The 16915-nt window shown below is 48.4% G+C and overlaps 1 protein-coding gene across 2 annotated transcripts in view; it reads left to right on the top strand.

Annotated features, from left to right (window-relative positions):
- Positions 1-16915, top strand: part of MSN (moesin) — a 92909-nt gene that overhangs the window by 38448 nt on the left and 37546 nt on the right. The window contains exons 1-2 of one of the 2 annotated variants that reach the window (XM_081336475.1): positions 745-862; positions 1019-1102. In XM_081336475.1, the coding sequence (XP_081192601.1) occupies positions 1040-1102 (63 nt within the window). In that variant the 5' untranslated portion in view covers positions 745-862; positions 1019-1039. Of the gene's footprint in view, positions 1-744; positions 863-1018; positions 1103-16915 lie in introns of those variants that run through there. The other variant, XM_081336474.1, reaches the window with a different exon arrangement.

Genomic DNA, 16915 nt, shown 5'->3' with positions numbered 1-16915 from the left:
GGGAATGCTGACACATTCTCAGTGTTCTGATTGGCCCCCAAAAGGTTGGATCCTGCCGGAAGAGAACGTGTCTTGGGTGTGTATTTTGAAATAGCATTGCCAGAGAAGCCCGAAATAGGAGACGGCTTAGTGGTTAGAAGGTCTTTCTGGGCCTGGCACCCAACAGATGTGTTGGGGTATTGCATTCCAAACAGCTGCGGGTGAGGAGGCTCAAAAATGGCTAGACTTCACTGCAGGGGGGCCTGGCTTCTTGGGGGGGGGGCAATTGCCTTTTCTGCTGTTCCTTTTCACTGGACAAGAAGCATAGGGTGGATGGATAAGGTTTTAAAACTCCAAAGAAGTCTGCATTTGCCCATTAAAAGCTGAGATGCAACCCAGTGAATGGTCCTTTGCTTAAATTAATGGTCTACCCCACCCACCCCCATGTGTTAGACTTCAAGTCCCTCCCATAATCTTTCCATTGTTTGGCTTATCCATTGGGAAGTATGGAAGCTGCAATCATGCCTGGAAGGGCTTAAGAGGGTGTGCTCTCTGCTGGATCACTGTGCTCTTATTTTTCACTGTTGATGACTGCCTCATCCTTTAACCTTTAGGCTGTTCCACTCTTTTGAATTCTCTTCCCTTTAAGGCATCAAAACCTTTATTGTAACCTGGGGGGGGGGAGAATGTGACAGAGACTTCCTAGTAACCATTATGCCATAATTTCCCCCTATTTTTCAACCAAAGCCCACACCTGATCAATATGGAAGGCTTACACAGATGAAGTCCTGCCCTTTGATAGATGTGAAAAACATCTTGGAAACATTTTCTGTGCCCAGTTGTCTGAAGCTCTCAGCCTGCTTCCTGGAGAAAATAAACAGTGGTATGTCTGGATACCAAATATCTAGTTGTCACCCTGAACTACATTTCCAATAGGTTTTTGATAGAGGTGCTCCCATTTTTAGCTAAAGGATTGTCTTTTAGCTGAGATTGTGTGTGGTGTGCAGGATTTTTAATTGATTTTTCCTTCTATTTCCAGATTAGCGTGCGAGTGACCACCATGGATGCTGAGCTGGAATTTGCCATTCAGCCCAATACAACAGGGAAGCAGCTCTTTGATCAGGTAAGATGGCTGGCCAGGATTCAACTGCATCATTTCAAACACCTTGGATTGTCCTCCTCAAATCTGCCCTGGTCAGGGTCCTGCGTCGCGTTCTGGCACCACAGTTCACAAAGAATAACAACAAATTGAATGACTCCAGAGGAAGGTTTCTCAGGTGAATCTGGAAATAAAGTCCTATGAGGAACAGACAGGAGGACAAGAAAAGAATGACCGAGGAGAGATGCAAAAGCATTCTTTAACTATCTGAAGGTTCCTTGTGCAGAAGAGGAAGCATATTCATTCTCTATCACCCCAGTGGGCAGAACTGGAACCAGTGAGCAGAAATGGCAGGGAAAGACTGCCAAAATGATGGAGGCTCCAAAAATCAAATTCTTTGGTTAAAGGTTCTGAGTACGTTTAGCCTACAGGAGAGAAGACTGAGAGGAGAGATGCTAGCTGTCTTCAAACTTTGGAAGCCTCGTCCTGTAGAAAAAGGCAGGAACTCATTCTCTGTGGCCTCTGAGGGGAGGGCCAATGGGCTACAATTAGGGAAAGGAGGTTTAGACGACAGGAGGAGCATCCTGATTAAAGACCTGTCAGCCAGCGGACCGGCTGCCCTATTAATTGCTGAGTTCTCCTTGCTAAAAAAGGTAAAAGGTAAAGGTTCCCCCGCACATGTGTGCTAGTCGTTTCCAACTCTAGGGGCCGGTGCTCATCTCCATTTCAAAGCTGAAGAGCCAGCGCTTGTCCGAGGACGTCTCCATGTGGCCAGCATGACTAGACGCCAAAGGCGCACGGAACGCTGTTACCTTCCCACCGTAGTGGTCCCTATTTTTCTACTTGCATTTGTACATGCTTTCAAACTGCTAGGTTGGCAGAAGCTGGGACGAGTAACAGGCACTCACTCTGTTATGCGGCACTCGGGATTTGACCCGCCAAACTGCCGACCTTCTGATCGACAAGCTCAGCGTCCTAACCCACTGAGCCACCGCATTCCTTGCTAGAAGTCTTCAAACAGAGGCTTGATGCTCATTGATCAGAGATCGAGCATGGAATGGGCCCTGAGCTCGGTTTCTAAGATCAGTTCCAAGTCTAGGATACTGTGATTTTGTGACATGCTAAACCCATGTTAATAAAACACAACAGCAGTGTTCCATTAGTATGTTTTACCCAAACAAATATATACCTAGCTCTATTGCTGAGCCGGAGCCCCTGAATCCATTAAGAGCTCCATTTTCTGGCTGTATTGCCAAGTCTCTGGGCTGCTATGTGTATTTATTTTGGATGTTTCTATTGCTTTAAAATGTTAATATTTTGACTAATATTTTTTTTGAACTATAAGCCACCCAGAATCATTCATTGGGCAGTTATAGAAATTGATTGATTGATTGAATGAATGAATGAACGATCTAAGGCAGGGTCTCCAATCTGTGGGCCATGGCCCAGTACCAGACTGTGGCCTGTTGCTAGCGGCCCCATTTGCACATGCATGTGGGCACTAGCCACCTGTTTGCACATATGCATGGACACTAATGGCCCACTAGCTCATGGATGCAGGCACCAGCCCCAGCACTGCAGCAGGCGTGTGTGGCCCACATGTACATGCTCACGGGTGCTAGCGCTGCCACTGCGTACTCGCCCATTTGCGTATGCTTGTGTACATTTCCCTCCTCCTCCCTTTCCCTCCAGGCCGCAAACTTGGAAAGGTTGGGGAGCTCTGATCTAAGATAACGGAGAGTTCACAATGTAGATTAAGGGAAAGCTGGGGTTTTCACAACATACTGGACCGAATCTTACCTATGTGTGGCATGCATGGAGAATCAGAAGTATAAACATGAATGTGAACTTGTGTCAAACTTTCCTAATTCTTTATAGAACATGGGTGTCAAACTCAAATAGCGCCATGTGATGTATCGTGACATTTTTTGCCTTTGTGGAGCTGGGGTGGGCGTGGCCTCTGCGTGATGCATCCAGCATGTGGGCCGCCACTTTGACACCCCTTCTTTAGAATAATTGATGGGCTTGTTAAATTATCAATCAAATATGCAGTAGGATCCAGGTATCTTTAGGAAGTACTTGCTAAAAGGGATGAATTGGGACTTTTAAACAGAACTCCACTAGCTAACAAGGACTCTGTGTCCTTTTTAAAGGCAGCCGTGGCTGCTCAGCACTCTCCCTGGGGGCCCTCTGCATTCGTCTGAGCAGTTCGCTTTTGCCTTCTGGGCTCCAAGGCCTGCGTAGTTGGAGGAGCTTCTGCTGCCTTGGCTTCCGGTCCAGGCTCTGCTTTTTCTTGGCTGCAGAGGCAGCTGGGGAGGGGAGGGGGAGGAGCACACAGGCAGCTGGAGGTCAGTTGGTGCAGAGATGTCACGCACTTGTGTCATTCGCTTGGTGGCTTGTAATGGGTGTCTGTTGTGACTCAGGGCCAGCCGGTGGGTCCGACAGCCGGGTCCGATGTATCGGAGGACTCAGATGTGGGGGAGGAGGGAAACGAACCGGCTGATGATGATTTGGAGGCTTTGCAGAGTCCTCAGCCGGGGACCTCTTCTCAGCTGTGTGAGCCCGAGAGTGCGGAGGATGATGACCCACAGCTGGCCCTGTTCAAGGACGCCCGACGTAGGAGGCAGACGAGCAGGGACAAACAAAGAAAGACTATGGGACTCCTCGGGAGGAGGCACAGGGAGACCACGCCCTGAGCTCTCTATAAAAGAAGTGTTTGGGGAGGGGCTAGTTGCTGAAAGCAACTTTTTCGTTTGAGAAGACAAGCTCTTGTGTTTTGTTATCTGCGTCATTAAACCTTGGCAGAAGCCTTTTAGCCTTGGACGCTTTCCAGACTCGTCTCTTAATTAGGGGTTGGGAGAAGAGGGCTGGTTCAGAACAGTGTCACTGCAAGAACCCAAGTTAGTGTAATAGTTTGTGTCGGTGTTGTATCTGTGTCTACACAGGTAGTCCTCGATTTACAATTGACCATGAGCATTTGAAGTTATGACAGGTACTTATAACCTGAATTTGAAGTTCTGATGTGTGCCCCCCCTCTCCCCGCTCTAGCGGTCATATCACTACATTTTGGGCACTTGGTAACCAAGCCAGATATGTGATGTTTTTGCCAGAAGCCAGATTTGCATCTCGGTGAACTGGTTCACTAGTTCATTTAATGACTGCTGCACTCACATTAAGACTGCTAGACTCTCATAAAAAGCACTGCAAAAAAAAGTGTTCATAAAACCAGATACAGTCACCTGGTGATCCCCTTAACAGCCATCATGACTTGTGGCCATACTTGCATAAGTCGAGGACTACTTGTGTACCACATCTACCTGCATCTTGTATATACTGCATCATTAAACTTACCTGCAAGATGACCTTCTCCTGAGTCCTTACCCTGATGGAGCCACAAAAGTAGATTTGGAGTGAGCTGAGACTTGATAGCTTAATTCTGCAAGGAAGGCGGTGGGGAAGCGGGACTGAAGAAACTGGGTTAAGGAGCTTAGATTCCTTCCAATTCCATAATCTTTGTAAATGCAGTGAATTAATCAAATTATACTTCTGTTCCATTGGATAAAGTTCCAGAGGGGCAGCCATGTCTTTTGTAGCAAAAATAACATTTTTATGGTGCCACTTCGTGATCACTTGAAAGACCTTGGGGAGTGTGTGTGGGGAATCCTTACTTTTGTAGCTGTATCTCTCAGCTGATAAAAATGACTTTCCTCATGGTTCCATACCATGAAAATGGACGCATCTTACTTTTCATGCCTCACCTAATTTGACAGTCCTTCCTGTATTTGGTGCTAGACTTCCGGAGGAAAAAAGAGGAACCTGCCCCACTTTACATTGGGGGGGCTGTGTGGAGAGAGTTTCCTCCTTTAAATTCCTGGGAGTCTATCTCTGTGAAGATCTCACCTGGAAAATCAATACAACCCAGGTGTCCAGAAAGGCCCAACAGACTCCACTTCCTCAGGGTCTTTCGGAAGAACAGGGTAGAACAACGGCTAATGACCCTCTTTTACCGGTCCACTATAGAGAGTGTCCTCTCGTACGGTATTGTGGTTTGGTATGCTGGTCTGACAGCCGCAGATAGGGAAGTACTACAGAGGGTGGTGAGCACAGCACAAAACATCGTGGGCTGTCCTCTGACACCACTGGATGACATTGCCATCGGGTAGGAGATACAGGAGTATAGCGAGCCGTACCAACAGGCTGAAGAACAGCCTTTATCCATGAGCTGTTAGGCTCTTGAACGGGAAATAATTTTATAAACTTTAAGTATGATTGACTTGTGAGGCCGGTGTGTTGTGCAATTAGCTCACATGGTGTAATAAGATGGAGGGTTTGTTGTCACTGTGAGTTGGGGATGGGGGCACGAAGGGAGGCTCAGCCAATCTCAATGTATACATGGTTGTACTTTGACAATAAAGGTTCATTCATATTTGTTGCAGCTGCAACCATCTTCAACCTAGTCCTCAGGTTACAAGGGCGGTTGGGACCAGAATTTTTGTTGCTAAGCCATTGGTCATAAAGCACAACATCATGCAACCGCATGGCTTAGCAATGGCAATCCCAGCAGGCCCTGTTGCCGTCATTAAGTGAGGACTGCACAAGTCATTAAGCAAGAACCTCCCATCAGGCGAAGCAATGTTCCTGCCAAGCAGACCTTACAGATAACCCTCGACTTACAGTAGTTCATTTAGTGACCAAAGTCACAATGGCACTGAAAAAAGAACTTATGACTGTTTTTGACACTTATGGCTGCTGTACCAGCCCCACAGTCACATGATCAAAATTTGGACACTTGGCAACTGGCTCCTATTTATGACGGTTGCAGTGTCCCGGGATCATGTGATCCCCGTTTGCGACTTTCTGACAAGCAAAGCCAATGGGGAAGCCAGCTTCACCTAACAACCTTGTTGCTGCAGTGATTCCCTTAACACCTGTGGCAAGAAGTCATAAAATAGAGCAAAATTCACAACAGCTGTCTCACCTAGCAACAGAAATGTTGGGCTCATTTGTGGTCATAAAGTGAGGACTACCTGTGTGGTGTATGGCAGAGACTGAGTGGGAGATATGGAATGCGAGACACCCCCCCCCCCTCCAGGCCTCCCAGGGGCTCCTTGGGGAAAAGATGGCCAGAGCGACTTAAGGGAGCCGCTTCGGACCTTCCCTGCCGGCTTCCTCCCTGACTGCTTGTGGGAAGCCGACAAGGAGGTTGCAAACGGAGGTTGGGACTGTGAGACACTGCAGCTGCCCTCGGGGTGACCTGGTTGTCAAGCGCCCGGCCTGACATGACAGCGGGGATGGTGCGATGGCCAGAACTTTGAGGACCTGTCATAAGTCGCCCTGGTACAGCACCATCATAACTGAATGGTTGCTGAACAAGTGGTCTTACCCCAAGGATTATATGTTTTTAATAGTATAAAAATGAGCTTAACGTCCCAGATAATCACAATGAGGTGGTCACTGACCTCGAGCCAGACATCCTAGAATGTGAAGTGAAGTGGGCCTTAGAAAAGCTGAGCAACAACAAAGCTAGTGGAGGTGACAGTATTCCAGCTGAGCTATTCAAAATCTTAAAAGACAATGCAGTAAAAGTGCTACACTCAATTTGCCAGCAAATTTGGAAAACTCAACAGTGGCCACAGGATTGGAAAAAATCAGTTTACATTCCAATTCCAAAGAAAGGCAGTGCCAAAGAATGTTCAAACTATCGCACCATTGCACTCATTTCTCATGCTAGTAAAGTCATGCTTAAAATCCTACAAGCTAGACTTCAGCAGTATGTGGATCGAGAACTACCAGAAGTACAGGCAGGATTTCGAAGAGGCAGAGGAACTAGAGATCAAATTGCCAACATACACTGGATCATGGAGAAAGCTAGGGAATTCCAGAAAAACATCTACTTCTGCTTCATTGACTATGCTAAAGCCTTTGATTGTGTGGATCATAACAAACTGTGGCAAGTTCTTAAAGAGATGGGAGTACCAGACCATCTTATTTGTCTCTTGAGAAACCTATATGCGGGTCAAGAAGCAACAGTGAGAACTGGACATGGAACCACTGATTGGTTCAAAATTGGGAAAGGAGTCCGGCAAGGCTGTATACTGTCGCCCTGCCTATTTAACTTATATGCAGAGCACATCATGAGAAAGGCAGGGCTAGATGAATCAAAAGTTGGAATTAAGATTGCCGGAAGAAATATCAACAACCTAAGATACGCAGATGATACCACTCTAATGGCAGAAAGTGAAGAAGAACTAAAGAGCCTCTTGTTGCGGGTGAAGAAGGAGAGTGCAAAAGTTGGGTTGAAACTAAACATTAAGAAAACCAAGATCATGGCATCTGGCCCACTCAATTCCTGGCAAATAGATGGGGAAGAAATGGAGGTAGTGACAGATTTTATTTTCCTGGGCTCCAAGATCACTGCAGATGGGGACTGTAGCCAAGAAATTAAAAGACGCTTGCTCCTGGGGAGGAAAGCCATGGCAAATCTAGACAGCACACTAAAAAGCAGAGACATCACCCTGTCAACAAAAGTGCGTATAGTCAAGGCTATGGTCTTCCCAGTTGCAATGTATGGCAGTGAAAGTTGGACCATAAGAAAGGCTGAGCGCCAAAGAATTGAGGCCTTTGAACTCTGGTGCTGGAGAAGACTCCTGCGAGTCCCTTGGACTGCAAGGCGATCAAACCGGTCAGTCCTAGAGGAGATCAATCCCGACTGCTCTTTAGAAGGCCAGATCCTGAAGCTAAAACTCAAATACTTTGGCCACCTAATGAGAAGGAAGGACTCACTGGAGAAAAGCCTAATGCTGGGAAAGATCGAGGGCAATAGAAGAAGGGGACGACAGAGAATGAGGTGGCTGGATGGAGTCACTGAAGCAGTAGGCATGAGCTTAAATGGACTCCAGAAGATGGTAGAGGACAGGAAGGCCTGGAGGAATGTTGTCCATAGGGTCGCGATGGGTCGGACACGACTTCGCAGCTAACAACAAAAATAGTATAAAAGCCATAACATAGTAAGTACTCTGCTTCCCTAATTGCAGAAGTATGTTTTAATATGTTGGAAGAAAATGTCCTGGATTTAAACCCAGCTGAGTCAGAACCTTCGTGGGTGTGTTCAGCCATGTCTCTCTAGAGGGAATCAGTAATGGGGGATCCTTGGTGCTCTCTGAGTTTGCTGGTTTTCTTGCAGACGTCTCATGACCCTATCTAGGTAACCTCATCAGTGCTAGGGAGGAGGGCTGTTTGCTGTAGGTTTATATCCTGGTGCCTGGCCTGTCTGGGTGGGTGGGGGCGGTCTTAGGGATGGTTGGGCTGTTTACGGATGGCTCTGTGGCAGTTTCTTGATTGGGGTGCTGCTTACTTGATTGCTGGTCTGAAGGTGACCTTGGAGCTAATCTGTGTTGATCTGAGTGCTCATGACTGGTGGGGAGGTGCTGCAATCTTTCTCTCTTTTGAGCTGGTTGATTGTCTCTTTTGCATAGTCTATAGATGTTGTTACCGTGTTTCCCTGAAAATAAGACCCACCCAGAAAATAAGGCCTAGAAGGATTTTTAGTGTGCGCCTAATATAAGCCGTACCCCCAAAATAAGCCCTAGTTAAGAGCCTGCGCACTGCCATGAGGGGAGGCAAGGCAGGTGGCGGGATGCATGTGTGGAGTTGCCCTATGCACCCAGCACTTGTTTACCTCAGGACCCCCTCTCGGTGGAGGGGCTTTGTTTGGTTCCCTTTGTGGCTCTGCCCACACAACCACAGGACAGTTATACCAGGGCTGGCAGCGGGGGTGCTCCAAAGACTGCGCTGCAGTGACTCCAGCTGCCACACCTGGTATAACTCTCCTGTGGCTGTGTGGACACAGCCGCGAAGGGGACCAAAGAAAGCCCCTCCAGTGGTGGATGCGGCTGTTGCACAGTGGAGGCCTTTCACTGTCACTCCCCCGTGGCTCCAAAACAGCTAGGGGGACTGGGTAAGGGGACCAAGCCTCCCCCTCCCATCCTCTGTAGCATGGCAGTCCAGCTCGGGAGGGGAGTGAAAGGGTGTATTATATGTGTATAGTTCATTAGTGTTTCATAACTTAAGGTAAAAGCGTTGACAGCCGGCCATGAGGTAAAGCGTTGACAGCCGAACACGAGGGAGTTTTGACAGCTGTCAAAACTCCCGACTTACGCAGGCGCACTAGCTGACAGCTCGCAGCTGTCAAAGCAACACATGCCGCCAGCACGAGGAGCCGAGCTGTCAGGCGTTCCGCAGAGCTGATTGGAGGAGAAGCGAAGCGGGAAAAAGACCGGCCGGTGATTGGACCAGACGACCAGCGCCAGACTATAAAAAGCCGAAAGGCTCCTGTTATTATTGTTCTGTTCTAATAAATCTGTTAACGTTACCAGCTGTCTTGAGTGGTCTGTTCCAGCCACTTCACTGGCGACGAAGGTGGGATCCGCTTCCAGAGCTGAAGTCACGGCCAGGAAGAGTCCTCGGCCGGCAGAGCTAGTCACTGGAAGTTTTAACTTCCACAGCGAAGCGGACCACCGAGCCCAGACAGCATGGCAAATTTCGGACGAGTGAGGGAATTCGACACTCACCACCCCGAGCGATGGGAGTCGCATCTGGGGCAGGTCGAGGGGTTCCTCCTCGTCAGCAAAATTACAGATGACAGAGCCAAAGCAGCAGCACTTCTATACATCAGCGGTCCACCCGTCTACGATGCTGCTGTCGGGCTATTCAGCCCCGTGCCGATCAGAGAGGTTCCATATTCCGAACTCGTCGACCGGCTCAGCAAGCACTACATGCCGGCCCGCTCAGAACTGTACTGGCGGGTACAGTTCGCCCAGCGAAGGCAGCGGCCGGATGAAGCCGCAAACGACTTCATCGCGGGAGTCCGGCACGCTGCGCGGAGCTGCAACTTCCCAGACTTAGAAGACCGGATCCGGGACCAAGTGGTCATCGGCCTGAGAGACGAACGCCTCAAGAAAAAAATCACGTCAAAGCCGGAGATGACACTCGCCCAGGTCTCCCGAGAGATCTTGGCGTATGAAGATAACCACAAGAAGTCCCTCAACCGAACAGCAATAGAACCTCAAGGCAGCGTCCATCAGGACGAAGCATCTTTCAGCGACGAAGAGTCCATAGACCTGACAGACACCGACGCGATACAACGCCGAATGGAGAGAAGGCAATATAGACGAAGTGACAACAACGAGCGTCCCAACCCAAGAAACTTCACCTCAGCTCTAAGAGAACAACGAAACTCCTGCGCCAGCTGTGGGGGCAACCATGCCCGGGCAAATTGCCGGTTCCGGAGCGCTAAATGCCATAATTGTGGCAAGACCGGCCACATTAAACCCGTCTGCAGAGGCCGTCCCCGTGACAACCTGCATGAAGTGGAGGCGACCCCCCCAGGTACGATCACCCACCGAGCCAGTAAGGGAAAGCCCCCAGAGGTATTAGTGGAGACAGTAGGTGAGGTGCACAACTTGAGCCCTAAGGTAAAAATTAAAACTAAGCTACAGGGAGTTTTTTGTGACATGGAGGTGGACTCAGGTTCAGCGGTAACCCTAATTTCGTTAAAAACGTTTAGGGAAATCTGCAGGCGCAGTAAAAAAACAATACCGTTAGAAAACCCACAGGTTCAGTTAGCAGACTACCAGAAAACACCGATCCAACTCAAAGGCAAGGCTAGGGTCTGGGTAGAGTACAAAAAGTTCAAGGGACCTCTAGAAGTAATAGTCACCCAAGGGGATCGCACTAATCTAATAGGGTTAAACTGGTTCAGCCCCTTAGGAATTGCCATTACCGGCGTCAATGCAGTACAAACGTCAAACCTCGAGGCCGTCTGCAGAAAATATGCAGACGTTTTCGACGGTTCCTTAGGCAAATATACAGGCCCTCCCATTGCTCTTAACTTAAACCCCGCCATACAACCTATCAAAATTAGGGCCAGGAGGGTTCCCTTCGCCCTCAAACAAAAAATTGAGGACGAACTGGAACGCCTTGTCAAGCTGGGAGTGCTAGAACCTACTGATGGGGGCAGTTGGGAAACCCCCATCGTAACACCAGTAAAACCTAATGGTCAAATTAGAATATGCGCGGACTATAAGGGGACCCTAAACTTAGCGCTCAATGCCCACTCTTACCCCATTCCAGCAGTACGGGACGTCCTAGCTTCTATTCGCTCCGGCGCCATTTTTGCGAAATTAGACCTCACGCAGGCGTATTTGCAGTTGCCTGTGACCGATGACACCGCGGTCGCCCAGACAATTGTCACGCACCGCGGAGCATTTAAAGTGACAAGACTGCAATTTGGTATCTCGACCGCCCCAGGCATATTCCAAAGCATTATGGAAAAAACATTAAAAGGAATTCCCGGGGTCTCCCCTTACTTTGACGATGTACTCATCGCCGGAGAAACAGAAGCCATTCTAGCTGACAGGCTGTCAGCTGTCCTAGAGCGATTCAGAACTGCCGGATTTAAACTAAAAAGAGAAAAGTGCTCTATAGGAGTTCCCTCTACGGAATTCCTTGGGTACAAAATTGACGCCCAGGGCATCCACCCTACAAACGACAAACTGAAAGCCATTCAAGCAGCCCCCAGCCCCAAAAACAAACAGGAACTACAGGCGTTTTTAGGACTATTAAATTTTTATCACGCCTTCCTCCCCCACAAGGCTACTATTGCAGAGCCGCTGCATAGGTTATTAGACAAGGGAAGCCCCTGGACCTGGGCAAAAGTGCATGAGAATAGTTTTCAGTCACTTAAGACCATCATTTGTAAAAGCTCCACCATCACCTTATTCCAGGAGGACGCCCCTATCTGCATCGCGTGCGATGCGTCCCCATACGGAATAGGAGCCGTCTTGAGCCACCTGGACCAGGACGACACTCAAAGACCCATCGCATTTTATTCCCGGACCCTAACTAAAACAGAAAGAAATTACGCTCAAATTGATAGGGAAGCTTTAGCCATCGTCGCCGGGGTTAAAAAATTCCATGACTATCTGTATGGCAGACCCTTCACTATATTCACTGATCACAAACCCCTATTAGGCATTTTCACCTGGGACAAAACTACCCCACAAATATTATCTCCGAGAATCCTGCGCTGGTCAACCTTTTTATCAGCATACTCCTACAAATTAGTATACAAGCCAGGCAGGGAACTAGGACATGCAGACTGTCTAAGCAGGCTCCCTATACAACGCCACGACCCAGATCCAGCCCCCGCCGGCAACGTATTGGCTATCAATGAATTACCAGAATTCCCCCTGACAGCAAAAATCATTGCTGACAACTCCGCAAAGGATAAAACACTCAGCAGGGTCCTGCAATGGGTCACAACAGGATGGCCACACAAATGCCCAGAGGAAACGTTCCGCCCCTTTTTTTCAAAACAACTAGAACTAACCTCCCACTTAGGCTGCCTACTATGGGGAAATAGAGTGGTGATACCACACATAAACATACAGCAAACGTTAAAAACCCTGCACGAAGGGCACCCGGGGATGGTGAAAATGAAGCTACTTGCTAGAAGTTATGTATGGTGGCCAGGAATCGATAAGGACATAGAACAACACGTAGGGGGATGCTATACTTGTCAATTAACGAGAAGCGAACCACCCCATGCCCCAGTCCATAAATGGGAAACAACAAAAAACCCATGGTCCCGTATCCACCTAGATTTTGCGGGACCAATCCATGGGCAGAATTTCTTAATAATTGTAGATAGTTTTTCTAAATGGCTCGAGGTGATACCCCTAAATAAAATAACAACATACTCCACTATACAAGCACTTAGAAAAGTTTTCGCAACCCATGGCCTTCCAGACGTCATAGTTTCAGATAACGGCCCACAATTCACCTCTCGTGAATTTCAGATGTTCGCTTCGAGGAACTGTATTAGACTGGTGACGTCAGCGCCCTTCCACCCGTCGACTAATGGCATGGCAGAAATTATGGTGAGGTCAACTAAAGAGGCACTTAATAAATTCATAAAAGGGAACTGGCACCGACGCCTCAGCCAATTCCTCCTTGCCCAACACACCACACCCGGCACCACCACGGGAAAATCACCAGCTGAGCTACGATGGGGACGGAGGCTAATAACGAGATTAGACAGACTGCATCCTGATAGAACTGCTAATGACCAAGAACTTCCAACATCCGCACCGCGAACCTTCACCCCAGGCCAAAGCATCTGGGCACGAAATTACACAGGCAACCAAAAATGGATTCAAGGGGTCATAATAAAGCAAACCGGACCCATCTCATACTTAATTCATTCAGACACACATGGCCAACTACGGCGACATGTAGACCAACTACGAATCCGCAAGCCACAAAACACACCCCCACCATCTCAACAACCCCCTTTACCCCCCTTCATACCAAGTATTCCGCCAACCGAGGAGGCCCAGCCACAACAACCGCAGGAGGAAGAAGAACTCGGAAATGAGGCTGCCCCACGACGGTCCAGCCGATTGAGGAAACCACCGGGTTACTTACAGGACTATGAATGGGGTGGAAGCAACAAACAAACACATGGGGGTGGAAACGATCCAGGGGAAGGGTAAGGGGTGTATTATATGTGTATAGTTCATTAGTGTTTCATAACTTAAGGTAAAAGCGTTGACAGCCGGCCATGAGGTAAAGCGTTGACAGCCGAACACGAGGGAGTTTTGACAGCTGTCAAAACTCCCGACTTACGCAGGCGCACTAGCTGACAGCTCGCAGCTGTCAAAGCAACACATGCCGCCAGCACGAGGAGCCGAGCTGTCAGGCGTTCCGCAGAGCTGATTGGAGGAGAAGCGAAGCGGGAAAAAGACCGGCCGGTGATTGGACCAGACGACCAGCGCCAGACTATAAAAAGCCGAAAGGCTCCTGTTATTATTGTTCTGTTCTAATAAATCTGTTAACGTTACCAGCTGTCTTGAGTGGTCTGTTCCAGCCACTTCAGGAAGAGGCGGGCGGGAAGCCCCGATCATTGAATGGGCAGGGGAGGTCGCCAGGCATGGAGTGGCCTGGCTGCAGGGGGTCTGAGGTAAGCGGGTGCAGGGCACGTGGGCAGCTCCATCCCCCACCTGCCTTGCCTCAACTCGAGGCGGCAGCACTGGTGTGATGCGCGCTCTTCTGCCCCGTGGTGGTTCCTAGCAACCAGACAGTGGGATGGAGTGGGCGGGTGACTGCAAAATAAGACGTCCCCTGAAAATAAGTCCTAATGGGTCTTTTGGTCCAAAACCGCATGAATCAGTGTAGCACATAAGGGCTTTACCCTTCAAAACTAAGTAAACTCAAAGACCCAGCAATCCGAGAAGAAAAAAGAGACAATGGAGGGCAGTGGGGCAGCTTCATAGGCGAAGTAAGAGTCACAAAGAAGCCACGCCCTGGCTGGACTATAAAGAGGAGAGAGGTGGGAGGGGCTGGTTACTGAAGGCAACTGCTCATGCTGCGGCTTCATGCTTCTGTCGTTGGATTTCTTGCCTCAGGATTCAGAATTCAGCAGAGAACCGAGGCTGATCTTGTTCCTTTCTACAGCTAAAGGATGGTTGTTTGTTCCATAAAAGCTGTGTCAAAATAACAGGGGTTTATTTTCTTACAAAGTCCTGCCTTGTTCAGTGCAAAGGGGTTTTCCTTGTGAGTAAGTGGGTGAGCAGAACTCGCGTAGGCTGGGACAGAACAGAATCCCTAAGACTGCCCCCACCCACCAGACAGGCAATACACTAGGCTATAACATATGACATATGAACAACAATCTTTGCTGGCCTGGCGAGTTTCTAGTTGTTTTGGAACTGTTGGTGAGACCGTTAAAAGTCATTGGCGCTGTTTGAATTTGTTCTACCAGCAGCAAGATCTGACTGCTGGGCCAGTGATGGATTGTATTGCAAATCAGGGCTGTTTGCAGAGGAGGCAGAGGAGGAGAGGACCTGGAGCTTATTTATTTATTTATTTTATTTGAATTCCATTTATACCCCGCCCTTCTCCGAAGACTCAGGGCGGCTTACATGGAGCGAAGGAACTGGATGAGGCTGCCTGAGGCTGCCGGCAGGCCCAGAGGAAGAGAGAGAGGCTTTTGGAGGAGTTGGTGGCAGCGGCAGCGTGCTCCAGGGGCGAAAAGAAGCAAGGCCTCTTTAAGGAAAAGGTGGAAGAGTCAGCATCAGAAAAAGGAAAGAAGGCGAGGTTGTCAGAATACAAGCGAATTTGAGGGCTAATCCACATGGAGCCCCATTTCCATCTGTCCTGATAGCCATCGTTCACTCCCTAGAGACTAAAATGGACAATGTGAAATTTGAGCAGGCCACGAACAAGGAGTATACTGTATATTGGAGGTGGTGACCCTTTGAGAGCTGTATGCAACGAAATTTCATTTTGATGTATGCCAATTGGTGTACATTCAAAGTGACAATAAAGTTATCATCAAATATAAACGGACAGCAAACAGCACTCCTTACTATGGTAGCACTGATAAGGTTACCTATTTGGGTGGTGAAACCTCTGCAAGAAAACAAGGAAGCTCAGAGAGCACCAAGAACCCCTCATTTCAACCCTGATCTACAAATATTCTCCATTAGTAAGCAAACTGGCTGATGTGCTGAGAGTCTTGTGATCCCAAAGAATCTATGTGACCTGCTATTTGGGGTCTTTCAAAGAATCCATTTTCAAGTCTCCTGCCTTGAGCAAGGGGTTGGACTAGACTATCTCCAAGATCCCTTTCAGCCCTGCGATTCTTTGATTCCCTGAGCCTGAAGGTGGGCAGGCATGCCCTGAATAGGAGCCAGCAAAGTAGCCAAGAGCCCTCTTAGCAAGCCCCCAAAGGGTTTCCTTGGGGCACTTAATTGCCTCTCTTTTAGTGGGATATTATTCAGGCTTGCATGTTTGATTGCCTCTTTGCTTATATATAATAAATGAAAATACTTAATAGTATATATTATAGATATATTTATATTTTATTTTGCATATTATTAGCTGTGGTGTATTAGCAGAAAAGCAGGTATAAATGCAATGGGTAAGTAAAAGAAAAACTGTAATGTGGGAATGAGAGCTGGCTTCAGAAAGGCTTTCACAGCTGGGCATGGTCACTGCCAGCTTCAAGCCTCCTTCTCTCTGGGGTCAAAGACTGCAAAAGAAGTTGCTCAAAATGTGCCCCCCCAATACATGTAATAGAAGAAAAAGAATACCCAGAGCTATCAAGGAAAGCTTGGCTGACTCCAAAAACATACTTAATTTTTTAGACACCCCTCATTTGGCTCATGCATCAGCCTTAGCCTGAAAACAAAGAGCCCTTGCTGCAAGCTCTGCTGTGGCTTAAGAGATCCTGTTTGGCTTCAGTGGAGAAGAGCCACCTACATGTTATCCAAGGGAGTCATATTGGAGTCTATGATGCTGGACACCTGGTGGGTACCTGCTTGGAACCCTGGATCCCAAGGAGCTCTTTGGATCTGGTGCCTAACCTGGGATGCCTTTCTGGGTTGGCCCAGATGATGCTATACTGCATGGAGCAGTATTTCTCAACCTTGACAATTTGAAGATGGGTGGTCAGCTCCCCAAATTCCCCAGCCACCATACTTGAAGTCCAGACCTCTTAAAGTAGGCCACATTGAGAAAGACTGGTGTGGAGCATTTCCCAGAAGGGAGAGATCTGGATTAGGAATACCTTGGCTGTTCCCCCTCTTGTGAAGTGCCAGGTTGCCTTCAGAGCCTCGCTGAGGGCTGCTTGATTCAAGGGTGAAGAGCGCTGGGCCTCAGGCCTGCGGAGGGTGGCATCTTCAGAGGAAGGGCCCGGGATCCTTTTACCAGGCTGTAGATAAAGCATCTAATCTGCTCTTTCTCTAATGTAGCTCTGGAATTCAACAACTGTCT

Source organism: Vipera berus (genome assembly GCF_964194415.1).
Source record: "Vipera berus genome assembly, chromosome: 11".
Lineage (NCBI taxonomy): Eukaryota > Metazoa > Chordata > Lepidosauria > Squamata > Viperidae > Vipera > Vipera berus.
This window is presented reverse-complemented; position numbering and strand designations above follow the sequence as displayed.